This window comes from Ursus arctos, unplaced genomic scaffold (assembly GCF_023065955.2).
Source record: "Ursus arctos isolate Adak ecotype North America unplaced genomic scaffold, UrsArc2.0 scaffold_17, whole genome shotgun sequence".
NCBI classification, from domain to species: Eukaryota; Metazoa; Chordata; class Mammalia; order Carnivora; family Ursidae; genus Ursus; species Ursus arctos.
Window position 1 is genome coordinate 43,272,800 of NW_026622841.1, and position 23,613 is coordinate 43,296,412.

The window sequence follows — 23,613 nt, forward strand, 5'->3', positions numbered from 1 at the left end:
GTTGGTCGGTCAGTTGGCTCTTGGTTTCGGGTCATGATCTTGAGGTCCTGGGACTGAGCCCTGTGAGGTGTAGGGCTCCATGCTCAGCTGGGAGTCTGTTTAGGGATTCTATCACTCTGCCCCTCCCCTGCTTTTGTGTGCTCTCTCTCTCTCTAGAAAAAATAAATCCTTTTTTTTTTTTAATAGGAAGAAATGCACCAAAAATATTAAGTGTTCATTTTCCTTATGGTCTTTTATTTTCCAGATGAGGAAACAAAGGCACAGAAAAGTTAAATAATTTGCCCTGGGTCACACAACTGGTAAGAGACAAGACTGAGATAGGCAGCCAACGCAATGTCGCCTCAATACCACCTACAACAAGAAAACTTAGAAAGGTGTCAACCTGCATTATTATCTTAAAGGAGAAGAGCTGCTATTAAAATTGCTCTCATGGTTTATCCACAAAGTCAAAAGTCTTAAAATGAGTTCCTAGGGAGTATTTTCTTCCCACACATATTCAATGTGTTAGGTCTACATAAACTCTGAACATCTCACTGTTACAGGCCTGTTCCTCTCACCTACCAGTCAGTATTCAGGTATATGGTGGCAAACCGCAGGCTGCTTGCCTGCACGGCACTCTCTCAGTGTTTCCCAAAAGAAAAATATGGCAAAGAAATTCTACTGAGGACCAATTTTCAACCTGTGAAACAACTTCAGTAAAAAAGCAAATGTACCAATGCAATACAATTGAAACACATATGAAAATAGTCAGAACTGGTTAAAAAGTCAGAGAAAAAGATACTGGTACCAGATGTAAATCATGCCCACACGAAAAAAAAAAGTCCTTTCAGTTCAGGGAGGAGTATGAAAAGTGTCTGAAAAGGTAACACTGCTCACAGCAATAAAATAAAAACTAGCTACCAGGTCGTGTATAAACATATGACGTATTATACTTTCATTTCATCCAGGATCACTGAGTCTTGTTGAGGTCAGACTTTTAAAAACACAAGTTGGTTCATTATACAACTAAGGATAAAGTCCAACTTAATCGGCCTGAGATCTTGGTTCCATATTTTTCTAAATATGCCCTAACATTATGTGTGTTCTTTGCTGCAACCATGACATAATTAGTATAAATGGCCTTAATTCTAAATAAAGTTTTGCCAAAATTCTAACAAAACGAAATTTACCTCAAATGCAGGTTTTAAGAAATACAAGCTTTAAAAGAATGTTAAATGTTGCTCTTTTTTTACCAGAAGGATCTTGGATTTTAAAGATACTCAAGAGGAAACAATTTAAAAGGTCAGTCACATTAAAAGTAAATGGATGAAATATCGGTCAATTTTATATATAAAGTATACCTCAATAAAGTTGCTAAAAAAAAAAAAGGCAAGAGAATTTCCAGTATTTTACTCTTACTGATCATTACCCAAGATAAATATTGAAGGCAGAGAGTCACAAACTTCAGTACTTAAAGAGTTCTTTAAGTACCAGGGAAGGTAAACTTATGCCCCCGTATCTAAAGTGAATAGGCACTGGATGGTTCCAGTGGATTACCATATACAAGGATATAACTAATGACTCCAAATCTTCTGATTTTTCAAAAGAAGTGGAAATATAGATTTTTGTAAATTAAAACGTGGGCAACACTGTATGAGTCACAGAGAATGCATTTATAGATCAAATCCACCCTAAGGCCACCATTTTTGCAAACTGAGCGGAAGAATACTTTGGATACACTGTATTTGTTCTTTTGTGGGTAAGATACACTTCACGACACGAGTTTAAAAATATATATTAAAAATAAATTTTGAAAAAGAATACTTTAGTAAGAAAACCCTGGTGGGCCAAGAAAAGCTTTTGTAATGAATATGCTTAACTTTCTTTGGAGTCAAATAGCATGCAAATTCACAACTATTCCAAAGAAAGTGATACAGCAACTTGGATTTGAAGTTAGGTTCTGGAACCCAAATGCTGATACTCCAAAGCAAGTAACAATCAGAGCCAAGAAAGATCCATTGCCCGGCCCTCGGCTGTGGGGGCTTACTACTAAAGATACTGGTTTTCAAAGTCAGGGACTGAGCAAAGTTATTCTTATAATAAAATAATTATTTTAATGAAGTATTTGAAATAATTTTAAACATCTGATCAATAAGATTATACACAAATATGGGAAAATGCTGCACTTTACAAAAAATAAAGCTAAGCATTTAAATATACAAAAACAACTTTAGGTACAGATCTCTTCTGAAAGTATTCTTTTAACATATACATAATTTTTAGCATTTTACATAATAACTTGCTGAAACAAAAAAATGTGGCCAATTTAACATTTACTACTGTATAGAACATGGCTGCAACAGTCCTGATGGGAAGAACAGGATGAGGAGTAACATAATGGAGGTGTGTTTTTTCCCCTGAATTCCTTTCCTAAAAAGCAGCTTTTCTTTATTGGTTTGTTTTGTTTTTCATTTTTTTTAGCCTTCCTGGAGGACTTACTGGTTCTTTCTGTATGTGATTCTAAATACAGCTATTACTTTTCACCAGCTACATGCCACAAAGTGGAATTAAAAAAAAAAAAAGAGGGTTTGCTTTATAAAACATCAGCTTCCTCCTCAGATGAATATATATCTTGCATATATATATAACATGCTTCTCATAATACATTTAGAGACAAGATCTCCAACAATGAGATGCTGACATTACCTTCTGAGTACTGAATCCAAAATGGAGTCTTATTGTTAAAAATTTCTAATCATCAATTAGGGTTTTTTAAATGCAACAAGATGCTTAAAACTTACAGTAACGAAAAGGATTTTACAAAACTATCCGTAAGATTTAAAACAATACACAAAACAAAAAAAATAACTTCTTCCTTTTGAAATACTGCAAATTTGAAAATGTTTGATACATTTTCCTTTTTGGTTGGACTGTGATTTTGTCCTGTCAACAAAACCCGTACCAGCTGCGTTGGAGTTCCAATCTCACCCCCGGAATGGAGGGAGCCTGTGCAGCACACACTTCCCGCTCTGGGATTCCATTTTCACTCTCCCCTCCTCAGGTGGAATGCAATGCCCCTTCATTCCTTCCAGTACTTCCCACCTTTTCCAGTTTCCAGTGAGGTATATATTCAGTGAGCTCCTGTTTTACAGTTTTACAGCTTCCCTGACAAGAATGTCCCCTCACTTGGTATCAGAAGTAGCCCATGGTGATGAACCAGAGAACAGCAACCTCAGGCACAAACGATTCCCATTTGCCTCAGTTTTGAAAACACTGGGATGCAGCTGACCAAAGCTGCCACAGACCCTAATCTGTGGCTTGTCACCTGCAACTACAGAAGGTGACTGTCACAATTAGCTAGGCAACTTCTGATCCCAGCCCAGAAAACCTAACACCTTGAGACAGGTTCAGTAGAGGATGAAATACAGTTTGCCTCGTAAGTAGTGACTCTTCCTTTCTTTCACCTGCATCTTAACGCTGGCTGTATTAGGGATATCACCTCACCTGTTAACAGTCTGGCAAATGAAGCAGGTGGTACCAAATAGGGCCTTAACTTGCTGTAATTAAATGCACACATAGGCAGAAGCCTACGTCTGTATAAACTGTATTTCATTAACCAATTTCCAGAAGACAAAGTTGAATTCTAGTCATTAAGAACCCCATGGGATGTATAAATAAGATTTAATAAAAGTTTGTAACTGTAAACAATGGTCTTCCCTATTGGTGATTATTTTCCAGAAACTGAAATTTCAGGAGAGTGCCACAATGCTCTTTATGTCTTCTTTGGCAGTAAACAGCAAGGATCTGGATGGAGAGTGCGTGGTCATTTCAGAAGGGCAAGGTATAGAGCTCGAGAATACCTCATCTCTCTTTCCTGTTCCATACAGAATATCAAGTCCCTGAGACAGATTCTTGTGATTCTTGGACGAAGCAACTGTTTGGTGGCTGTCAGACTGGATGTCCCAGAAGCAAGAAGATTGTCTTTTAAGCCCTAAACAGAATAAAGAGAGAAAAAAGTTTAAAGTAAGCAATCTTTCATACAGGGAAAAACTGTCTTCAGAATGGAAGAGCTCACTAGCTTCTGGCCACTGAGATAGGTGCTAGAGAGAATACAATGAAGCAGCAGGTTCAACCCTGTCCCTCAGCAGCCCCATCTCTTGGGGGGAGGCCAACTGCCTCCGTACTAGCTCATGACCTCATTCATTCTCTCTCTCTCACCTGGACCATGGTGACAGCCTCTTAAACTGATTTCTTCACTTCCAGGCTCGACTTCACTCCATTCTTTGCTGTGCATTGAAGGCCAGACTTCTCTCTTTAAGGGTCTTAGACAAAACTTCCGGGAGTGATGGATGTGGTCATTATTTCAATTGTGGTGATGATTTCATAGGTGTATGTGTAAAAACCTATCAGACTGTATACTTTAAATGTGTGCAGTCTTTTGTATATCAATTATAAAAGTGAAAGAAAAAGCCTTACATGGTTCATATCCCACCATTCTGTGGTTCAAAAATCTTCGACGGCTCGCTGCTATCGAGAGAAGCTACCTGAGCACTTGTTATATTGACAGCTGTGTGAATCACCTCCCACACACGATCCCTTTTCTTTCATTTTACACTGCAGCAAGTTACATGGGTGCTGTCACCATTTATCAAATGAGAAAACTGCGCTTAGATAGGTTACGCAACCTGTTCAAAGTCACATAGCAAAACTGAACTGTGACTCAATTTCTAATTGGATCTGAAGTGAGTGCTCTTAGTCACTGTCCTGTATTATCTACCAAATCAGGTACCAACTCATCACCTGGCTTCCCTACGGGCTTACTTCCCACTGCTCCTTTACAAAGCATCTTAAATGTGGCCAACAGATAAAGATCAGCTAAAGGCCATTCCAGACCAATCAATTCATCTTTTAAGACCCATTTCAAATGGGTCTACTTGCTGCCCCCACCAAAGGAATTTTCGCTGCAGTAATTACCTTACATAGTATTACAGTAATTTGTATATGCTACCACCACAACTACATACCCACTAGATCATAAGCTTTTTGAAGATAGGGACTATCAACCAATGTGGGCCCTAAATGTCATTCAAAAATGAATGGAACCCAATATGCTTATACTAAGACAGTTTTCTAAATATCAGTGTTTACACAACAGTATTAAAACAAACCAACAAACAAAAAAGATTGGAAAGAGAAATGAAAAATACAGAATTTTTAGACAAAGGATAATTTTAAAAGATTTTATTTATTTATTTGGCAGAGTGAGAGAGAGAGAGTGAGTGCACAAGCAGGAGGAGCAGCAGGCAGAGGGAAAGGGTGAAGCAGGCTTCCTGCTGAGCAGGGAGCCCGACCTAGGGCTCAATCCCAGGATACTGGGATCATGACCTGAGCCGAAGGCAGACGCCTAACTAACTGAGCCACCCAGGAGCCCCCAAAGGATAATCTTGTAAAGGTGATATCCTTTATTTTCTCATTATTTTTTAAAACCCTACTTTGTACCCAAAAACATCTCAATAGGGTTGGTAACTCTCCTTTCACCCTCCAAAAGACTTATGTAAGAAAAGATATTTACCTAACACAGGAAGCAAAACTTCTGGTTCCATAACCATCCTTTTATAACTATCAAATTTTAATTACTCCCTCTACATTTCTGTTTTGTTTTGCTTTGTTTTGATGAAGGAGAAAGAAATCCTTTTTAAGGTCTCCAATAACACTGTGGTCAAAACAAGTCAACTTAATTCCATGCATGTTCACAGATTGACTGAGGGGCACTTTATCTGATGGTCAAATAAACTTTCCTTGAAAGATGCTTTGCAATTTGGGGGGAATATGATATCACAATCACATTTCTATACTCGTTAGGTTAAACTTGCTCAAAAGGGTCCATGGAACAAATTTTGGGAAGTCCACATTTTTAGAAAGAAAAACATTCCTTTGCCTGCACAACTGCCTGACTACTTATCCGAGAGCCCATCTATGGTATAGAGCTAGTCTCTCACCACTTCTGCAAGGTTCTTAGTAATGAATGCAGTTTGTACAAATACAAGTGTCCGCCTCTGTAACTTCAGCTAAGCATGGAAGTCAAGCACTAGCACATTCCTCTTCCCTGTCAACATTACCACTTAGAGGTGGTATAACGTAGATGTAATCTTAACTACTGTAAATTATCACCATCTCAATATTTTCATAAGATTTTTGCAGAATGGGGATGCCTGGGTGGCTCAGTTGGTTAAGCATCTGCCTTCGGCTCAGGTTATGATCCCTGGGTCCTGGGATCGAGTCCCGCATTAGGGCCCTTGCTCAGAAGAGAACCTGCTTCTCTCTCTGCCTGCCACTCCCCCTGCTTGTGAGCTCTCCTTCTCTTTCTCACAAATAAATAAAGATCTTTAATAAAAAAAGATTTTTGCAGAATGGACTGGACAACTCAGCTTTGGAAAACTGGATAAAAAACACACATTAGGAAGACAGTTAATAAAACGCATCATGGACAGTGAGTGGCAATTTTGTTGTATATAGGAATTACCTGTTTAAAACTATAGTACATTTATTTTATTTTTTTTCTTTTTAAACTGTAGTACATTTAAATAGAGGTATTTTTCTTAGCCAAAAATTAGATATAATATGCTAACGCTGAATCGATAGTTGTTTATGAATGTTCAAGTACTAAGAGTTTGCCTAAAATCATTTAGTGTTTTATATGAATTTTGAAATTAAATGGCTAGCTGGATACACTATGTCCTGGCAATTCCACTTCTATGTAAATACCCAGAACTATATCATATGTTCACCGAAAAACACGTATGAGAATGTTTAGCAGTATTATTCATAATAGCCCTAAACAAGAAACAACCCAAATGCCCATTTAGAATAGGTAAGTTGTGGAATATTTATACAAATGGAATACTACACAGTAGTAACAAACTGAGTAACATGGATGAATGTCACAAAAATATTAAATGAAAGGATCCAGACATAAAGGGATACATACAGTTTGATTCCATTTCTATACAGTTCAGAGCTATGGAAGTGAGGACAATGATTCCCCTTGCGGGGAGAGGAGTAGTGCCCAGAAGGAGACAAGGGAGGGTTATCTGAGGTTCTGGTGGTATGCTCTGCCTTGACTGGAGTAGTGTCTACATGAGTGTGCTTGTGCTATGAAAATTCAGTGAGCTTTAATTTGTCTGCTTTTCTGCATCAGTATTATACTTTAATAAAAAAACTAAAATGCTCCCCAAACCCCACAATAACCCTTGTCTAGGTAGGAAATAAAAAAGGGAGCAAAAAGGGAAAAAAAGGAAAGGAAATAAGGCAAAAATGTTAAACAGAAAAAAATTAAAGAAACCAAATCATCTGGGTAAAGAACAAAGGGGTCACAGTTCATGTTTGTCATGTGACAAGCCTAAAGGATTCAGGAGAAAGAGCCGTATTACAGCTGCCAGCACGGGGTTGAAAAGAAGGTCATTCCAACAGGATGTAGCAGAAGGCCCAAGGCAATGTTATAAATGAAACAAACCCCAAGGGACATTCAGTAACCCAACAGAAATGTCTTTCATAATTCACAACTTTACAAAGGTGATAGCATTCTCTTCTCCCAAACAGTGACACACTTAGGAAAGTCCATCTTTCTTGAACATGGATATAAATATATAGCATTTTTATTCCTATGCTTATGGTTTGGGATGCCTACACTCTGACTTGACAGTTGCACAATGACCGGGCAAGAATAAGCAGCTACCTCTCAATTACCCATGTTTAAGAGAGTGGATAATGCGTGGCTAACTTAAAGCCATAAAAACTCAAACCTGCCTTTTCACCATCAGCTTTAATTTTCTCCCACTTCACCAAGTCCCTTTTCCAAAGTTTTCTAGGGCTGATTTCTGGTCACATTACACTATCAATGACAAAGAACACTAATGTGGTTAAGAGACCAGAATTTGTATGAAGGAAAAAGAAAAAGACCCTGTGACAATGTACTATTTATTTCTGAAACAGGGTGTTTCCCCAATCATCTTTCTACATGAGGATATTCCTTAACTTGGATTCTTCACCTGGATAAAAGTAGGCAAATGAAGAGAAAGGTCAAAGAGGATGAAAGAAATAATTCACTTACCAAGTGCACAACAAATGTTCTTAAAATCATAATCAGACCTAAATGTTCACATACTCTACTACTGTTAGGTCAATTAAGTTAGCTTTCATTCATTACTTTGTTCAACTCCATCACTAAACAAAGTTTCTTACTTTTATTTTGAGGAATTCTTCTCTAATAAGAAAAAAACTGAATACCATAAGTTACCGATTTCAGAGAAATAACACTGTTTTAAGAATAACACTAATTAAAAATAACCAGTTATCCAAACTTTTATTCCCTCAAGTTAATGGAGTGGGTGCTGTGAAGTAAAATCTTTGAAAATTTGTCTACTTCATTTTCCACATTTCCTTAAGCTCTATTACTGCTATACTAAGTGAAAAGCAAAAATGATCTTCATGAGCCCAGAAGCTTCATGAATCTTGCTGAAGTTCTCAGTGACTTCGTATGGGCCTCTGTTTCTAAAAACTGCCATCCACTAGCTTCATGCTAGATCACACACTGATACAGTTTAAAAGTTACCTGGGTTACTGGGCATCTACTATGGGCAAGGAACTGTGCTAGGCAGCATAAGACATACAGGAGGATTGAACAGTGCTGAGCACTGGTTGTCTCCTCCATAAGCAACCTCAGACAAATTACTTAAGTTCTCTGTACCTCAGTTTCCTAATCTGCAAAACAGAAACAGTAACAGTAATTATCTCATAGGGTTGTCTTGAGGATTAAATGAGAACACTGCCTAGCACACAATATACATTCTATAAGTGTTAGCCCTTCTTATAATAAATTAGTTCATTAGTCAGTTGGGAGGTTTGAAGGTTTATAAACAGGAAATAGTGTAATTCTAGTTCCAGATCTTTTCTGACATCCCCCAGTTAAAACTAATTAGAATAAACTTCCTGCCCATGTCCTATTCTGTTAAGTCCTAACTAACTTAATTTCTCCTGCCACATTTACTTTGTTCCTTCCAGTGAAATCTTTGAGTTTTAGTGGCGCTCTGAATGCCTAAAGCTAGACTAATGGGCATTTCAGACATGTGGCAGGTGGACAAAGGATATATCCCAGGACAGGAAGTTTTTCATCGGCTCCTCCAATCAGATACTGGAGGAACTTGATGCTCAAGAGACCCAACCAAGCTTATCAATACTGTTTCTAGAAGCTAACATCAACTTCTTGCATTTTATTCCCGGCATCAGAAGACTAACTAAACAAGTGTGTCCCTGAATCTTAATAATTAACTAGAAACAAAAATTGGGCATTTTTAATAGAGGCAAAGATTCATTACATTTTCAGGCTCTGCTCCTGATTTTATCCTAACCCCATGCCCCATGGCAGCTCTTAACCTGAGGACTCAACTCTTAAACTTTAGGGAGGAAACAAGGAATAGACATGGGAACAGGGGGTACAATGAAGACTGGCTCCAGGAAAAAAAAAAATCAAATATCTTCTAAGTCCTGGAAGCAAGGATAAATAAAACGATCCTGGATGCCTGGCCCTGTGTAAGAAGAACTATGAGAAAGAAACTGAGGGCTTCAGAGGGGGTGGGGGAATGGGATAGGCTGGTGATGGGTAGTAAGGAGGGCACGTATTGCATGGTGCACTGGGTGTTATATGCAACTAATGAATCATCGAACTTTACATCAGAAACCAGGGATGTACTGTATGGTGACTAACATAATAAAAAAACATTAAAAAAAAAAAAAAAAGAAGAAGAAGAACACGAAAAATCTATATTCGAAAGACCTGAGCTTCTAGGCCTTAAGGGCAGCACAGAGCAAAAAATACTGAGCTTCAGGATTGAGCACCCTCTGCTGGTCAACGAGAAGAACTTTTGAAGCAACAGAGCTGCAGCTTTTATCACCTTCGTTTCATTCCTTTTGAGTTATTTCAGAATACTGACAACCCTACATGTTATCTTCTGCCCCAGAATTTTGTTATTTCTATGTATCCATGTTTCAACAGTCTTTTATAGAAATAATATGTTTAAACAGACTGATATGGCACGTAATCATGGGCTCTGAGTTCTATTTCGAGTTGTGTCATTAGGAGAGATACATAAAGATAAGTCCGGTTCTTCTCTGCTAATGACATTCCCCTCCTTTATCTCCAAAAGAATGCTTTCTTAAAATCCGGACCTCATTGTTTAATTTCCTAATGAAGTCTCCAACTTAATGTATCCGAAATTCCTCATGTTTCAAACCATTATTCCTCTTCCCTTCTTCTTTCTTACTTATGGGAATGGCAATACCATTCCCCTTCAATACCTAAGCCCGAAAATTGGGTGTCATCCTCAACCCTTTCTTCCTCTACATCCCATCTGTCACTTATCAGTTCTACCTCTTAACGATTTCCAAATCATATGCTTCCTTCTATATTTTTACTGTCATTATCCTTTGCCTAGGTTACCTCAACAACCTTCTTAAGCAACTTCCCTAGTTCCACTATTAATATTGCTCACACTGAAGTGGGAATGATCTTTCTAAAATAATAATCAGATAACAGTTTTCCTGATCAAAATGCTCCAATAGATAAAAATCTATAGGACCCAGTCCCAGTATCCAAGCATGACATATGCAGTCATCCATGAGCATACCAAAGCCTCTCCCCAGTCTCACCTCTCATTTCTTTCTTCCTGTCCCAAACTACTGAGTATGCCACAGAGTACTTTTTTCCTCTTTGCTCCAAGACAGGTAATTCTCTCCTCCTGAACTCATTTCCAATCTCTCTGTCCCATCCTCGTATCACATTACCTTACTAAGTTCTTTAAAACTCAGTTCAGGTACTTGTTTCCCCAGTGCTACAATTCCAAACTTACCCCAGGTCTGGACCAGGTGCAAGTCCTGTATACTTCAGTAATACTCTGAATTTTGTTTTACTGTCACATGCATTCAGCACAATGCAACTACCTCTTTAATTTTCTCACTCGCTAAAAGGGAAGGATTTTGGAGCTGTGAATATTTTATACAGCGTTTAGCACTTAGCTGGTATTCATTCAATGTCGTAGTATGATTATATGTCTAGTGTCACCCAATAAATCACTAATGTGAATTAACAATGAAAATGAGCCATATTATGGCTTTATAATCAAGATCCTGCTGTCATTCTTAGCTTTAAGCCAAATAAATCTGGGAGAAAATGTTAAGTCCTTTGGTAGCTTGTTCTTAAGCATTATCCAGCCTTCTAACAACTTATCTCACCCACTCATCCTTACCAAGCTGCCACTGGATGAAACTGCTCAAAAGGCTGTTTTTTTGGTCGCTCTTTCCAAAAAGGAATTGCTTCAGCCCACCAAATAATACAACACGCAAGAACGGTAGATTACCAGGGCGCCTGGGTGGTGCAGTTGTTAAGCGTCTGCCTTCAGCTCAGGGCGTGATCCCGGTGTTATGGGATGGAGCCCCACATCAGGCTCCTCCACTATGAGCCTGCTTCTTCCTCTCCCACTCTCCCTGCTTGTGTTCCCTCTCTCAGTGGCTGTCTCTATCTCTGTTAAATAAATAAATAAAATCTTAAAAAAAAAAAAAAGAACAGATTACCAAATAATGAGTCAAACTCTGAAATGTAGTAACTTTCCTTTTAACACTACAGTTATTTTCTTTAACCTTTAATTAAGACACTTACAAAGTCCTCTGAAAACTCAAACTATGTCCAAAGATAAATTTTACCTATTACTTTATGAAAACTTCAAAGGACTGCTAGTTAACTTTTTTTTTTTCTTTCAGAACCAGCTTTGATTTTATCCTTGGAGGATCTTAATGTTAAGAAAAGCTACGATAATATCAGTAAAGGTTGTTGTGCCTCACAACTAAAGGTAAATTTGCCAATATACTTCAGTACTAATTGTAGCTTTATTTAAAACTCTGGTAATTCTAGAGTTGGAAAGTTGCATAGGACTGATGGAAAATGATATTACAAAGAAATATGAATTTACAGGAAAAATAAAAGAGCACTGCAAGTGGTAAATATAAAAACTATTTTTATTTTCATAAACTCCTTAAAAGATTATGACCAAGTAATGAGAATGTACTAGAGCTAAAAACATATGTAAAAGTAAAAAGGTGATAACAATAACACAAAGGATGGGAGGGACTTGTGTAATAGAATCATACAGTTAAAAGGTTTTCAACTCTTATGTGATGTGATATTAATTCAAGGTTGAGTGTAGTCAGTTAAGGATATCTACTATGCCTGTTAACAGATACATACATACAACCATTAAAAAAATAAAAGAGGAGCATAGTTAAAAGTCAACAGAGGATATAGAACATCACACTAAATACTACATAATTAACTCAAAAGATGACTAGAAAGGAGAAACAAAATAACAGAGGGACAAACAAAATAAATGGCCAGATGACAGACCCAAATTCAAGCACAGTGAAATTATATTAAATATAAATGGACTAAACACTCCAAATACGTTTTCAGACAAGACACAAATCGCAAACTCAATTATATGCTATTCATAAGAGACCAGCTTTAAGTAAAGACATAGATAGGCTGGAAGTAAAAGGACAGAAAAAAATAAACCATGCAAATACTAAGCATAATAGTATTTGGTGTGGCTATAATAATATTTAACAAAGTAAGACTTTAAGACAAGGAATACTACTAGAAATGAGAATAATTTCACAATGTCAAAAGGGGGAAATTCATAAGAAAGACATAATGTGTTTATGCCTAATAACAGACCATCAAATAAAAGAAGCAAAGATTGGTAAATAGAAACAGACAAATGTAAAACCACAGTTTTAAAAAAAGAAAACAACTTATAAACCTCTCTCAGTAACCCATGTAACAAGCAGCCAAAAAAAAATTGGTAAGGATGTAGAAGACTTATAGATCCTTACTCAATACTAAAGAACACACATCCTTCTCAAGTGCACAGAAATATTCCCTAAGATATACCATATGCTAAGACAGGTCTCAATAAATTTAAAAGGATTGAAATACAGAATATGTTCTCTAACCATAATGAAAACACTAAATATTTGAAATTAAACAACACATTTCTGAACAGTCTGTATTTCAAAGAAGATATCAAAAAAGGAAATTAGGAAATATTTTTTAAATTTAACGATAATAAGAACACAACATATCCAATTATTAGAGCTTTTCTGCTTTGGCTTCACTCCCACAAACTAATGGAAATTTATAATGTTAAATGTTTATATTAGAATAAAAAAGTATACTCAACCTTCACCTCAACTGAGAAGCTGGAAAAAGAAAATATTAAACTCAATGGAATTAGAAGAAAGGAAATAAATAGGAGTGGAAATCAATGACATAAGAAATAGAAAAACATTTTTTAAAAAAGTAATAAAGCCATAAGTTAGTTTTTGGAAAAGATTAATAAAACATAAACCCTCATCTAGACTGATCAGGAAGAAAGAGAACACACAAATGATCAATATCAGGAATGAAAGAAAAAATAACATCACCACAGACATTAAAAGACAACAACGAGATACAAAGAATAATTTTATGTGAATGTCTCCAACAATCTAGATGAATGCAAAAATTCTTTGAGAAACACAACTTTCAAATACTAACACACACAAAAAGAGAGAATCTAGTATTGAGTTTTCCTCACATGAAGAACTCCTGGCCTGATCAGGTGCCTTCATCAGTAAATACTATCAAACACTTGAGGAGGAAATAAGGCCTATCTTAGACACTTAAACACTTTAAAAAAGAAAAAAAAAGAAAAGAGGAAGAACGAACACTGGCATAACTCAAGCTCAAACTAACAAGGACACTATAACAAGCTAAAATTATAGACCAGGGGCGCCTGGGTGGCACAGCAGTTAAGCGTCTGCCTTCGGCTCAGGGCGTGATCCCGGCGTTGTGGGATCGAGCCCCACATCAGGCTCCTCTGCTATCAGCCTGCTTCTTCCTCTCCCACTCCCCCTGCTTGTGTTCCCTCTCTCGCTGGCTGTCTCTATCTCTGTCGAATAAATAAAATCTTTAAAAATAAAATAAAATAAAATAAAATTATAGACCAATATCTTTCATGAACACAGAGGCAAAAATACTAAACAAAACGAATGAACAGCAAATAGAATCCAGCAACGTGAATAATCATTTTATATTGTGACCAACTGGGATTTATCCCAGGATTAAAAAGCTGGCTAAAATTTAAAAAACAAATACAAATGATCAAATTAAGAGAATAAAGGAGAAAACTCATGATAATCAGATAAATTCAGACAAGCTTTGGCAAAATTCCACACCCACCATCAGAAAAGTTCTCAGTGAACTAGGAAGAGAAGAATTTCCTCTATAAAAAACCTACAGCCAAAATCATACTTAAAGGTTAAATACTGAGTGCTTTTTCCCTAAGATCAGAAACAAGGCAAGGATGTCCGCCCTCACCACTTCTTTTCAACACAATACTGGGGATGTTAGCTAGTGTTCTGAGGCAAGAAAAAATAAATAAAAAGCACAAAGACTGGAAAGAAAGAAGTACTCTATTTTGATTTGTAAACATGATTATTTAGCACATCTTTAGGAATTTACATCCAAAATTACAGAACAATTAGGTAAACTTAGTAGGTTGGAGGATACAAGATTTGCTATATTAGCAATGAACTGAAAAGTATAATATAAAAATACCATTTCAATAGCATCAAGAAAATAGTATCTATGTATAAATGTAATGAAAGACATCGAAGACTTTTTTTTTTTTTTTAAGATTTATTTATTTATTTGTCAGAGGGAGAGAGAGCACACGCGCACAAGCAGCAGGAGCAGCAAGCAGGGGGAGAAGCAGGCTCCCCGCTGAGCAAGGAGCCCGATGTGGGGCTTGATCCCAGGACCCTGGAATCATGACCTAAGCTGAAGGCAGATGCTTAACCAACTGAGCCACGTAGGCATCCTGACCTGGAAGACTTCTAAATAGAAAGCTAAAACACTGCAGGGAGAAATTAAAGATGACAGAAATACATGTAAGGATATACAAAGCTCATATTGCCTCACGACTGTTAAGATGTTGGTTCTTCACAAACTGATCTATAGATTCAATGCCATCCTAACACATATATACACATTTTTGTAAGAATGACAAGAAGATGCTGAAATTCATATGAAAATGCAAAGGACCCAGAATTGTCAAAAAACACTCTTGAAAAAGGACAAAGTTGGAGAATTTCAACTATTGGATTTCAAAATTATTACAGTAAGCAAGAGACTGTGGTTTTGGCATAAATATAGAAAAACAGATCAACAGAATGAAGTATGAATATGTACTTCTACATACACAGTTAATTGATTTTAAATGTAAGTCATGGTAAATGGAGTAAGTCTTTTCAATAAATGGGATGGAGCAACAAGATATCTGTATATTAAAAAATTAGCCTCAACCCCTAACTTCAGATCAGATATAAAAATTAAGAAGATCAAACACTTAAAATATAAGAAGATCAAACACTTAAAACGTAAAATATAAAGCTTCTAAGAAAAAAAATCTTCAAAATTATGGGTACACTAATTTTTTTAGGATACAGAAAGCAGTAACTATAAAAGAAAAAAATGATAAATTACACTTCATCGAAGTTAAACCCTTCTGTTCTTCCAAAAGACACCTTCATGAAAATAAAAGTACACTGCTAAAGGGAGTGTGAAATGGCACAACTTGAAAAAAGTTTAAAGTTCTTATAAAATTAAACCTACATCTATCTTATGATTCAACAGTTGCTCTCCTAAGTATTTATCTAAGAGAATGAAAGCATATGTCCACAAAACGACTTTTACAGGGATGTTGATAGCAGCTTTATTTGTACTTGCCAAAAATTAGAAGGAGCCCAAGTGTCCAATGAATAAACAAATTATGGACCATTTATACAATGGAGTACTACTCAACACTGAAAAGGAATGTACTACTGACATGTGCAAAGTGAATAAATCTCAAAAACATACACACAGAGTGAAAATTTAAAAACAAAAAAGTACATTACTGTATGATCCCCAATTACACAAAATTCTAAAACAGGCAAGACTAACCTATGGTAACGGAAATTAGATCAGTAACTGTGAAGTAAAAGGTTGGATGGCAGGGGTAATGACTGAAAAGGCATGAAAAAACTTTCTGGGGTCACAGAAATGTTTTCTATCTTGATATGGGATAGTGGTTATAATTAAAACCAGCACATCTTATTGTAAATAAATTACACCTTGATCTTAAAAACAAGTGCAAAGTTCCTTTGAAGTTTTAAAAGTCATTCCCTCCTTGAGACTCCCCCAAAGGAACATGATTACTCTTCTCTACTGTCTGGTGTGCTTGGTATAAAAGTTTGAGAAGCACTGTGATGTCAGAATTCTATACTCACAAATATTATGACAGGTACAGAGAATGTGGACAAAGAAATGTTTATTCCAACATTATGTGAAAAGTTGTTTGTAAATAAAAAGTTACCTAGAAGATATTGTAAAACTCTAGAATATATTCAACTCAAGAGATTATAAGTATTATTGAAGTGCTTGAAAAATTTAAGTGTCAGCATTTCTCAATGGGGGTGTTATTAGAATTCTGAGTAAGCTTGATTGGGTGGATCTGCCTCTCATATTGCATGATGTTTAGTATCACTGGCTCCCTGTCACCAAATGCTAGTAGCACAGTCCAACTCTTGAGTCACTGTGTCAGAACAACAATACTCCACAAATTTCTAAGCACTCCAAAGGAGCAGGTACTGCCCCCAGTTGAGAATCACTAGTCTACAAGCTAATGGCCAAAGCATATGTAAGCAGCATGAAAAATCATCCAGTTAATAGACTTAATCTACCATACCATTTTAATTCCAAAGCTGATAATTTAACTAATGACTACCTTTACTTAATCTTCAAAAGAAAAAAGTCCATGCTTTTATGTGCTATATGTAAGACCAACTCGGGAAGATGAAGAACAACTGATTTTGTTGAAATCTCTAATTAGGGAAACCAAATACAACCACTGACAATACTGTCAATAGCAACAAACTGTAAGACAAGAAATAACATTAGAAACCAAATTACTAAATGGAGTGATAAATCCAGAAGATGATTTATCATGGTCAGAACCCTATAAATGGCCCACGAATGTGCAACAGCAGGCTTAGAAAAGAATCAGGATACTCCCAAGGTGTTCTTTGTGGCAGAAAATTAGCAAACATGCTAAGGTAAGTCAGGCAGATGTTAACTAATTTGCTTTATGGTTTCAATATTCAAACTTGCCTTTCATGTTGCAATCAAAACATAACAATCATTTAATGACAAGAAAGGTTAGGCTACTAGCATTTTACTGACATATGTAAATTCAAGAATGGACACTGAGAACAAGACTAAAGAATGGAAAGGGATGTAAGGCCACCTACATGCCTGGTACATGGTCCTATAACAAGAAACTGAATTCGTGATTAAAAAGCTTCTCTTTGGGGAGCTTGGGTGGCTCAGCTGGTTAAGTGTCTAGCTCTTGACTTCGACTCAGGTCATGATCTCAGGGTTGGGAGACCAAGGGCCGCAATGGGTTCTGCACTGGATGTGGAGCCTGCTTAAGATTCTCTCTCTGCCCCTTCCCTTCCGCATGGAAGTACTACACAAACTGATCCATAAATTCAATGTAATCTGTATCAAAATTCTAGCTACCTTTTTTGCAGACATTGACAAAGTAATCCTAAAATACACATGTAAATGTAAGGGACCCAGAATACCCAAACGAAGAACCTTGAAATTCTTTGAATTTCTTGAAATTCTTGAAACTCTTGAAAGAATTCTTGAAAACAAAGAATCAAGTTGGAAAAATCACTTTCTGATTTCAAAACTTACTGCAAAGCTATAGTAATCAAGACACTGTGGTATTTGTATAAGGACAGAACAGACACACAGATCAACAGAAAAGAGAGTCCAGAAATAAACCCATACATTTACTATTAATTTATTTTCAAAAAGGGTGTTAAGACAATGGGAAAGGATAGTCTTTTCAAAAAATGGTGCCAGGACAACTGGATATCTACATGCAAAAGAATGAATTTGAACCCATCTCACACCATATAAAAAATGAACTCAGAAAGGATCAAAGATGTAAATAAATGTAAGAGCTAAAACTATAACACTCTAAGATACAAATCCTGTAACATTGGGTTAGGCAATGCTTTCTTGGATATTATACCTAAAGCAAAAGCAAGCAAAGAAAAAGATAGATTGACTGCACTTCATTTCCACAAAGTAAACATACAAATGAACAATAGGGACATGAAAAGATGTCCAACATTATTAGTTATTAGAGAAATACAAAATAAAACCATAATGAGAGACCACTTCACACCCACTGGAATGACTACTAAAAAAAAACCTAAACCAAAAACAGGCAATAACAACTGTTGACCATTATGTGGACAAACTGGAACCCTCATGCATTGCAAGCAGGAATGTAAAATGATACAGCTGCTATGCAAGGCGGTTTGACAATTCCTCAAAAAGTCAAACACAGAGTTACCATATGACCCAGCAACTCCGCTCCTAGGAATATACCCAAAAGAAATGAAACTTGAATATGAATGTTCATAACAGCATTAATTGTAATAGCCAAGTATATAAACAATCAGCTGATGAATGGATAAACAAAATGTCACATATCCATATAATTTATGGATAATGGAATATTATTCAGCCATAAATAGGAATGAAGTACTGATAACATGCCACAACATGGATGGACCTTGAAAACATCAAGTGAAGTCAAAGAAGTTAGACACAAAAGGCCGCATATTATATCATTCCATTTATATGAATGCCCAGAACAGGCAAATCCATAAAGACAGAAAGCAGATTAGTGGTTGAAAGAGGTGGGAGGGAGTGCCTGCCGATGGCTATGGAGATTCCTTCTGGAGTGATGAAAATGTTCTGGGATTAAATAATGGAGATAGTTGCACAACCATGGGAATATACTAAAAACTACTGAACCATATACTTTAAAACACTGAATTTTATGGTATGTGAATTATATCTGAAAGATTGGCACAGTCTGATAAGTCATACAAACAAGTTCAAATAAACATTTTGAAAGCAACTTATACTTACTGTTTTTAATACTCTATGGAATTCTTGGGAAAAATGCATAAACAGGAATTCAACAATATACTCTAAATGTTATCAGAAAGTACTGTTGCAATATTTAAGGCAGATATACTGCTTTCCAAGTAAACCTGCGTTTTCACTGGTAACATTTGCTGACAATCTGAACATCTACTTTGGGAAAATTTCACAGAGAAATTAACTGTCATTGGAAAGACATACTTAGCAAAGGAATTACCAACCACTTTTCCCATAAACATTAGTTTGTTGTTAATTAGCGCTCATCTATCACTTTGGAAAACCCTCTAAGGCCTGATATTTAGTATAGGCAGCCGTATATCACACAGGCAATTCTTGCTTCTCATAGTCACTAAAGTTGGAACCAAATAGCTGCATACAAGGCTGAAACAAAGAGCTACTAGTACATTAGGGAGTAAGCATAACGGTATAACTGGTCATGTGAGAATACTACAATTCAAGAAATCTGAGGAGAGTAATACTAGTCTAAATTACAGAAACAGTATGCAGAGAGACACACTTTTAAAAACTGCTTCTTGGGAGCCTGACAACTTACAGGAATCATCTTAAGGCTTGATAAGTTAAAAAAAATAATCTTTCTTAGCGTAAGCCCATTATTATGCTAACTATAATTATAACTATAATTAAAGTGCTTTGAAGGAAAAAAAAACTTACAAAGCCTCAAATATTACATATAAAACATCATTAAAACACTACTTTGCCCCAGGAGGAATGGTGACCAAAATAATTAATGGAGCAGAGGAATATAACAATAAAAATACCCAAGGAAAAGACATGGGAATCTTAAAAAGTTCACCAACAACTCTTCACAGATAATGTTATTTTATATACATTATACTAATTTCCAGTTTAACCACAAGCATCCATGGCCAAATGCTAAAAGGCCCACCATGCTAACAAGGTTCATCACTGGTGTCCTGTCACGCTCAGTTATAAGGCAGAATAGGCCAGACCAGCATATATCCAGCACAGCGGCCATAAAGAAAACTAACTCTTTGACTATAAATTCCAAGCAAGATGAGACCTAGTTCTATTCTTTTCACCACTGTACCTAAACAGTTGGGTGACTGAATAAATGAATAAGTGAATACAAATGCCATCTCTTCCAAATAGAGAATAGAAAGGAGATTAACCAAAAGCTAAGAGATAACAAATGGCATTAAGCTTTGAAAGTAATAGGGATGCCTGGGTGGCTCAGTTGGTTAAGCAGCTGCCTTCAACTCAGGTCGTGATCCCAGAGTGCTGGGATCAAGCCCCACTTTGGGCTCCCTGCTCAGTGGCGAGTCTGCTTCACCCTCTCCCTCTACCCCTCCCCTGCTCCTTCTCTCTCACTTACCCTATCAAAAAATGAACACAATCTTTTTTTAAAAAAAAAGGTTTTAAAATAACAATATCCAGTGCTGATTGAGATACTAATAAATACATACTTTCATATACTGCTGGTAGAAATACAAACTAGTTCAATTTTCATGGACAGCAATTAGCAGTAAATATTTTTTTAAAAGGAACTTTAATAATAAATATCTCATTTGACCTTGCAACTCTAGTTCTGGAAAAACAAACAAACAAAACAAAAGAAAACCCATGGGGGTGCTTGGGTGGCTCAACTGGTTAAGCATCTGCCTTTGTCTCCGGTCATGATCCCAGGGTCCTGGGACTGAGCCCCACATCGGGCTCCCTGCTTAGCGGTAGTCAGATGCTCCCTCTCCCTGACTCTTCCCCTGCTAGTGCTCGCATGTTCTCTCGGTCAAATAAATAAATAAATAAATAAAATCTTAAAAACAAAACCATGGTCAAAGATTTAATTATAAATAGGTTCATACAATTATAAATAGGTTCATTATATTAGAAACTAAAATATGTCCAATGAGAGATGGATAAATTACAGTACGCCAACAAAATGTGTAGAAAAACATTTAATGACATGGATAAGAGGTATATATGATAATGTTAAGTAAAAAAAGTAGATTGCCAATATTCTCATTCTGTGAATTTTGTAAAAATGTGATAGGATGTGGATAATTTAATTTCCTTCTCTACATTTTCTACAATAAACATGTTTCTTGATGAAAATAAAAATTTTAAACATAAAAATTGGTGATTTTTTTAAAAAGTCCCTCTGTAAAGTGAATTTTTATCACCAATCTGAGAAATCAAAAGGTGTAAGTGATGGGAATAAGAAAGGGACACAGGAGGAGTTGACAGAAAAGGACCCACTGAAAATAAAATAGAGAAAGCAGACAGAATAGATTCCAGAGAGTGAAAGAGGTAGGCTTTGGAGCTCCTGGTGAGGTCAACGAGCAGAGAAAGGTTTGTGGAAAGGTGGGGGAAGTCCTCATTTCAGGTCAAATGAGGTATATATTACCTCTAAAATCCAAATGCGCCCCTTTCTTTGTGATGGGAGAAGTCAGCTAGATATAGCAGGTTTTGTTGTTGTTGTTGTTGTTGTTGTTTTGGTTTGGAAAAGGTACCTCAACATAGTCCAAACCACTGGATTCCTAGAAAGTTCACCAAGATAACAGGTACCTGAATTTTTGTGGGAATTATCCTCACCCTCTGGCATGCATGCACCTTACCAACAAAAGGAATTGTTATATCCAGCTCACCAAATCAAACCAGCATGGTATCAATATAATGGATCAGCATAAATGTCCTGTGGGAGACTAGCTTATGACAGAAAGCTTGATATAACCCTGAGATAAGTTAGCGGAGGTATACTGCTGACCCCACCAGTTGAAAGCAAACTAATTCTGATGGTTTTTACTAATAAGTATATAGCGAAAAACCATATGCCAGATCACTATCTGCATACTAAATGCCAGGGGTTACACTGATTTGTTCCAGCAACAAAACCCCACCTGGAACAACTGTAACTGAAGCCACCACCTGATTAAGTTTATGATAACATACCATCATTCTCCAAGATCCATCTGTCTTCTTCAATAACAAACAGATGAGTTGAATAGGGATGTGACAGGAGTGAACAAATTCTTAAGGGTAGTTCGGTAATCTCTCTAGGTAATAGTTGATTACTTAGGTAGGTTGATGACACTCTAGTGGCTTCCACCTGACTTTCTCTCACTTCCACAGGTCAGTGAACCAATATGGGATCTTGGTTAGTTGTTGTGTCTACTCTAATTATGCATTCCAGAAATATGGAAATAACCACATCGGTCCCACTGTTGATGGCCCTAAGCCAAAACTCCATTGACTGATGGAAAACAGTGGCGTTTGGGTATTCTAGAACTCATTACATTCTGAGTCAATATTCAGCAATTCCCCAAAAATCTAATTATTTCTCATTCCCCAATGTCCATTACTCTAATAAATGGCCACTGGTCTTTTGGGGGAAGCCTAGAAGGAGATCAACACCATAAATTTTTGCTATATGGCATGACCTGGTTTTCCCTTTATTTAAAGGTCATTAGATCTGTGAACTGGCTTAAGTCTAGGGACGGGTTGAGGGGCTATAATCTCTTTATTGAGGTCATCTAAGTCACACTTCTGTTCCCCAGGTCTAGAGTTCTTCTGTTTACAAAAATCAAAAAATAATTCACAAGGTTTTCCACCTATTTCAGTTGGATACTATGATCAACCACCCCATGCCAAATATCTCTGCAACTCAGACTTCTCTGATTTCTGCTTTGGCTTTACTGACTATTACAGCAACCACTGACCACTACAGTAACCATTACAGTAATCACAGCCTCACCCTTTGTTTTTTTGCAATTAAGTGCCAGTACTTGTCTCTGTCACCTGGGATTCCATTACTCCTGATGAATTCAAGGATCCTAATTTGATGGCAACAGTTATCCTTCCATTAAAAATGGTTTAACAAAAGTAGCCAACAGAGCTCTTCAAGGATGTTGTAGCTCTCCTCATGAATATATTTCTCAGAGAAAAGGAGTGTTCTCTTCTCCCCTCCCCCCCCAGGGGACATGTGTGGTCAAGTTTTGTTTCTTGGGTTTTTTTTTTAAATGAAAAATCCACTCGGGGAGCCTGGTTGGCTCATTAAGCACCTTCGGCTCAGGTCATGATCCCAGGGTCCTGGGACTGAGACCCAACTGGGCTCCCTGTTCAGTAGGGGGTCTGCTTTTCCCTCTACCTCTGCTCCTCCCTGCTGCTTGTACTCTCTCTCTTTCTCTCAAATAAACAAAATCTAAAAAAAATATAGAAGAAAGAAAGAAAGAAAGAAAGAAAGAAAGAAAGAAAGAAAGAAAGAAAAAGAAAAATCCACCTAGCCTTCTAATCTCCTTAAACCTTTGGATAACTTCCTCTATAGTATACAAATAAAGTTCTAGGATCTATCTCAACTTTACTTAGTTTAGGCCACCTTTTAGTGTAGTTTTCAGTCTACCAACAAAGCACACTGTTAGAGCCACTCATAGCCCTCTGACTTAATACCTTTGATCTGGAATCTTAGCTTAGTAAGCCCCATCAATAAATTCAGCCTGATCCAA

At 36.7% G+C, this 23,613-nt stretch overlaps 1 protein-coding gene across 1 annotated transcript in view; it reads right to left on the minus strand.

The window, feature by feature from the left end:
* Positions 1 to 2,070: 2,070 nt before the first annotated feature.
* TAF4B (TATA-box binding protein associated factor 4b) overlaps positions 2,071 to 23,613 on the minus strand; it is a 127,278-nt gene continuing 105,735 nt past the window's right edge. The window contains exon 15 of the mRNA XM_026496135.4: positions 2,071 to 3,970. Coding sequence (XP_026351920.2) covers positions 3,803 to 3,970 — 168 coding nt within the window. The 3' untranslated portion in view covers positions 2,071 to 3,802. The remainder of the gene's footprint in view (positions 3,971 to 23,613) is intronic.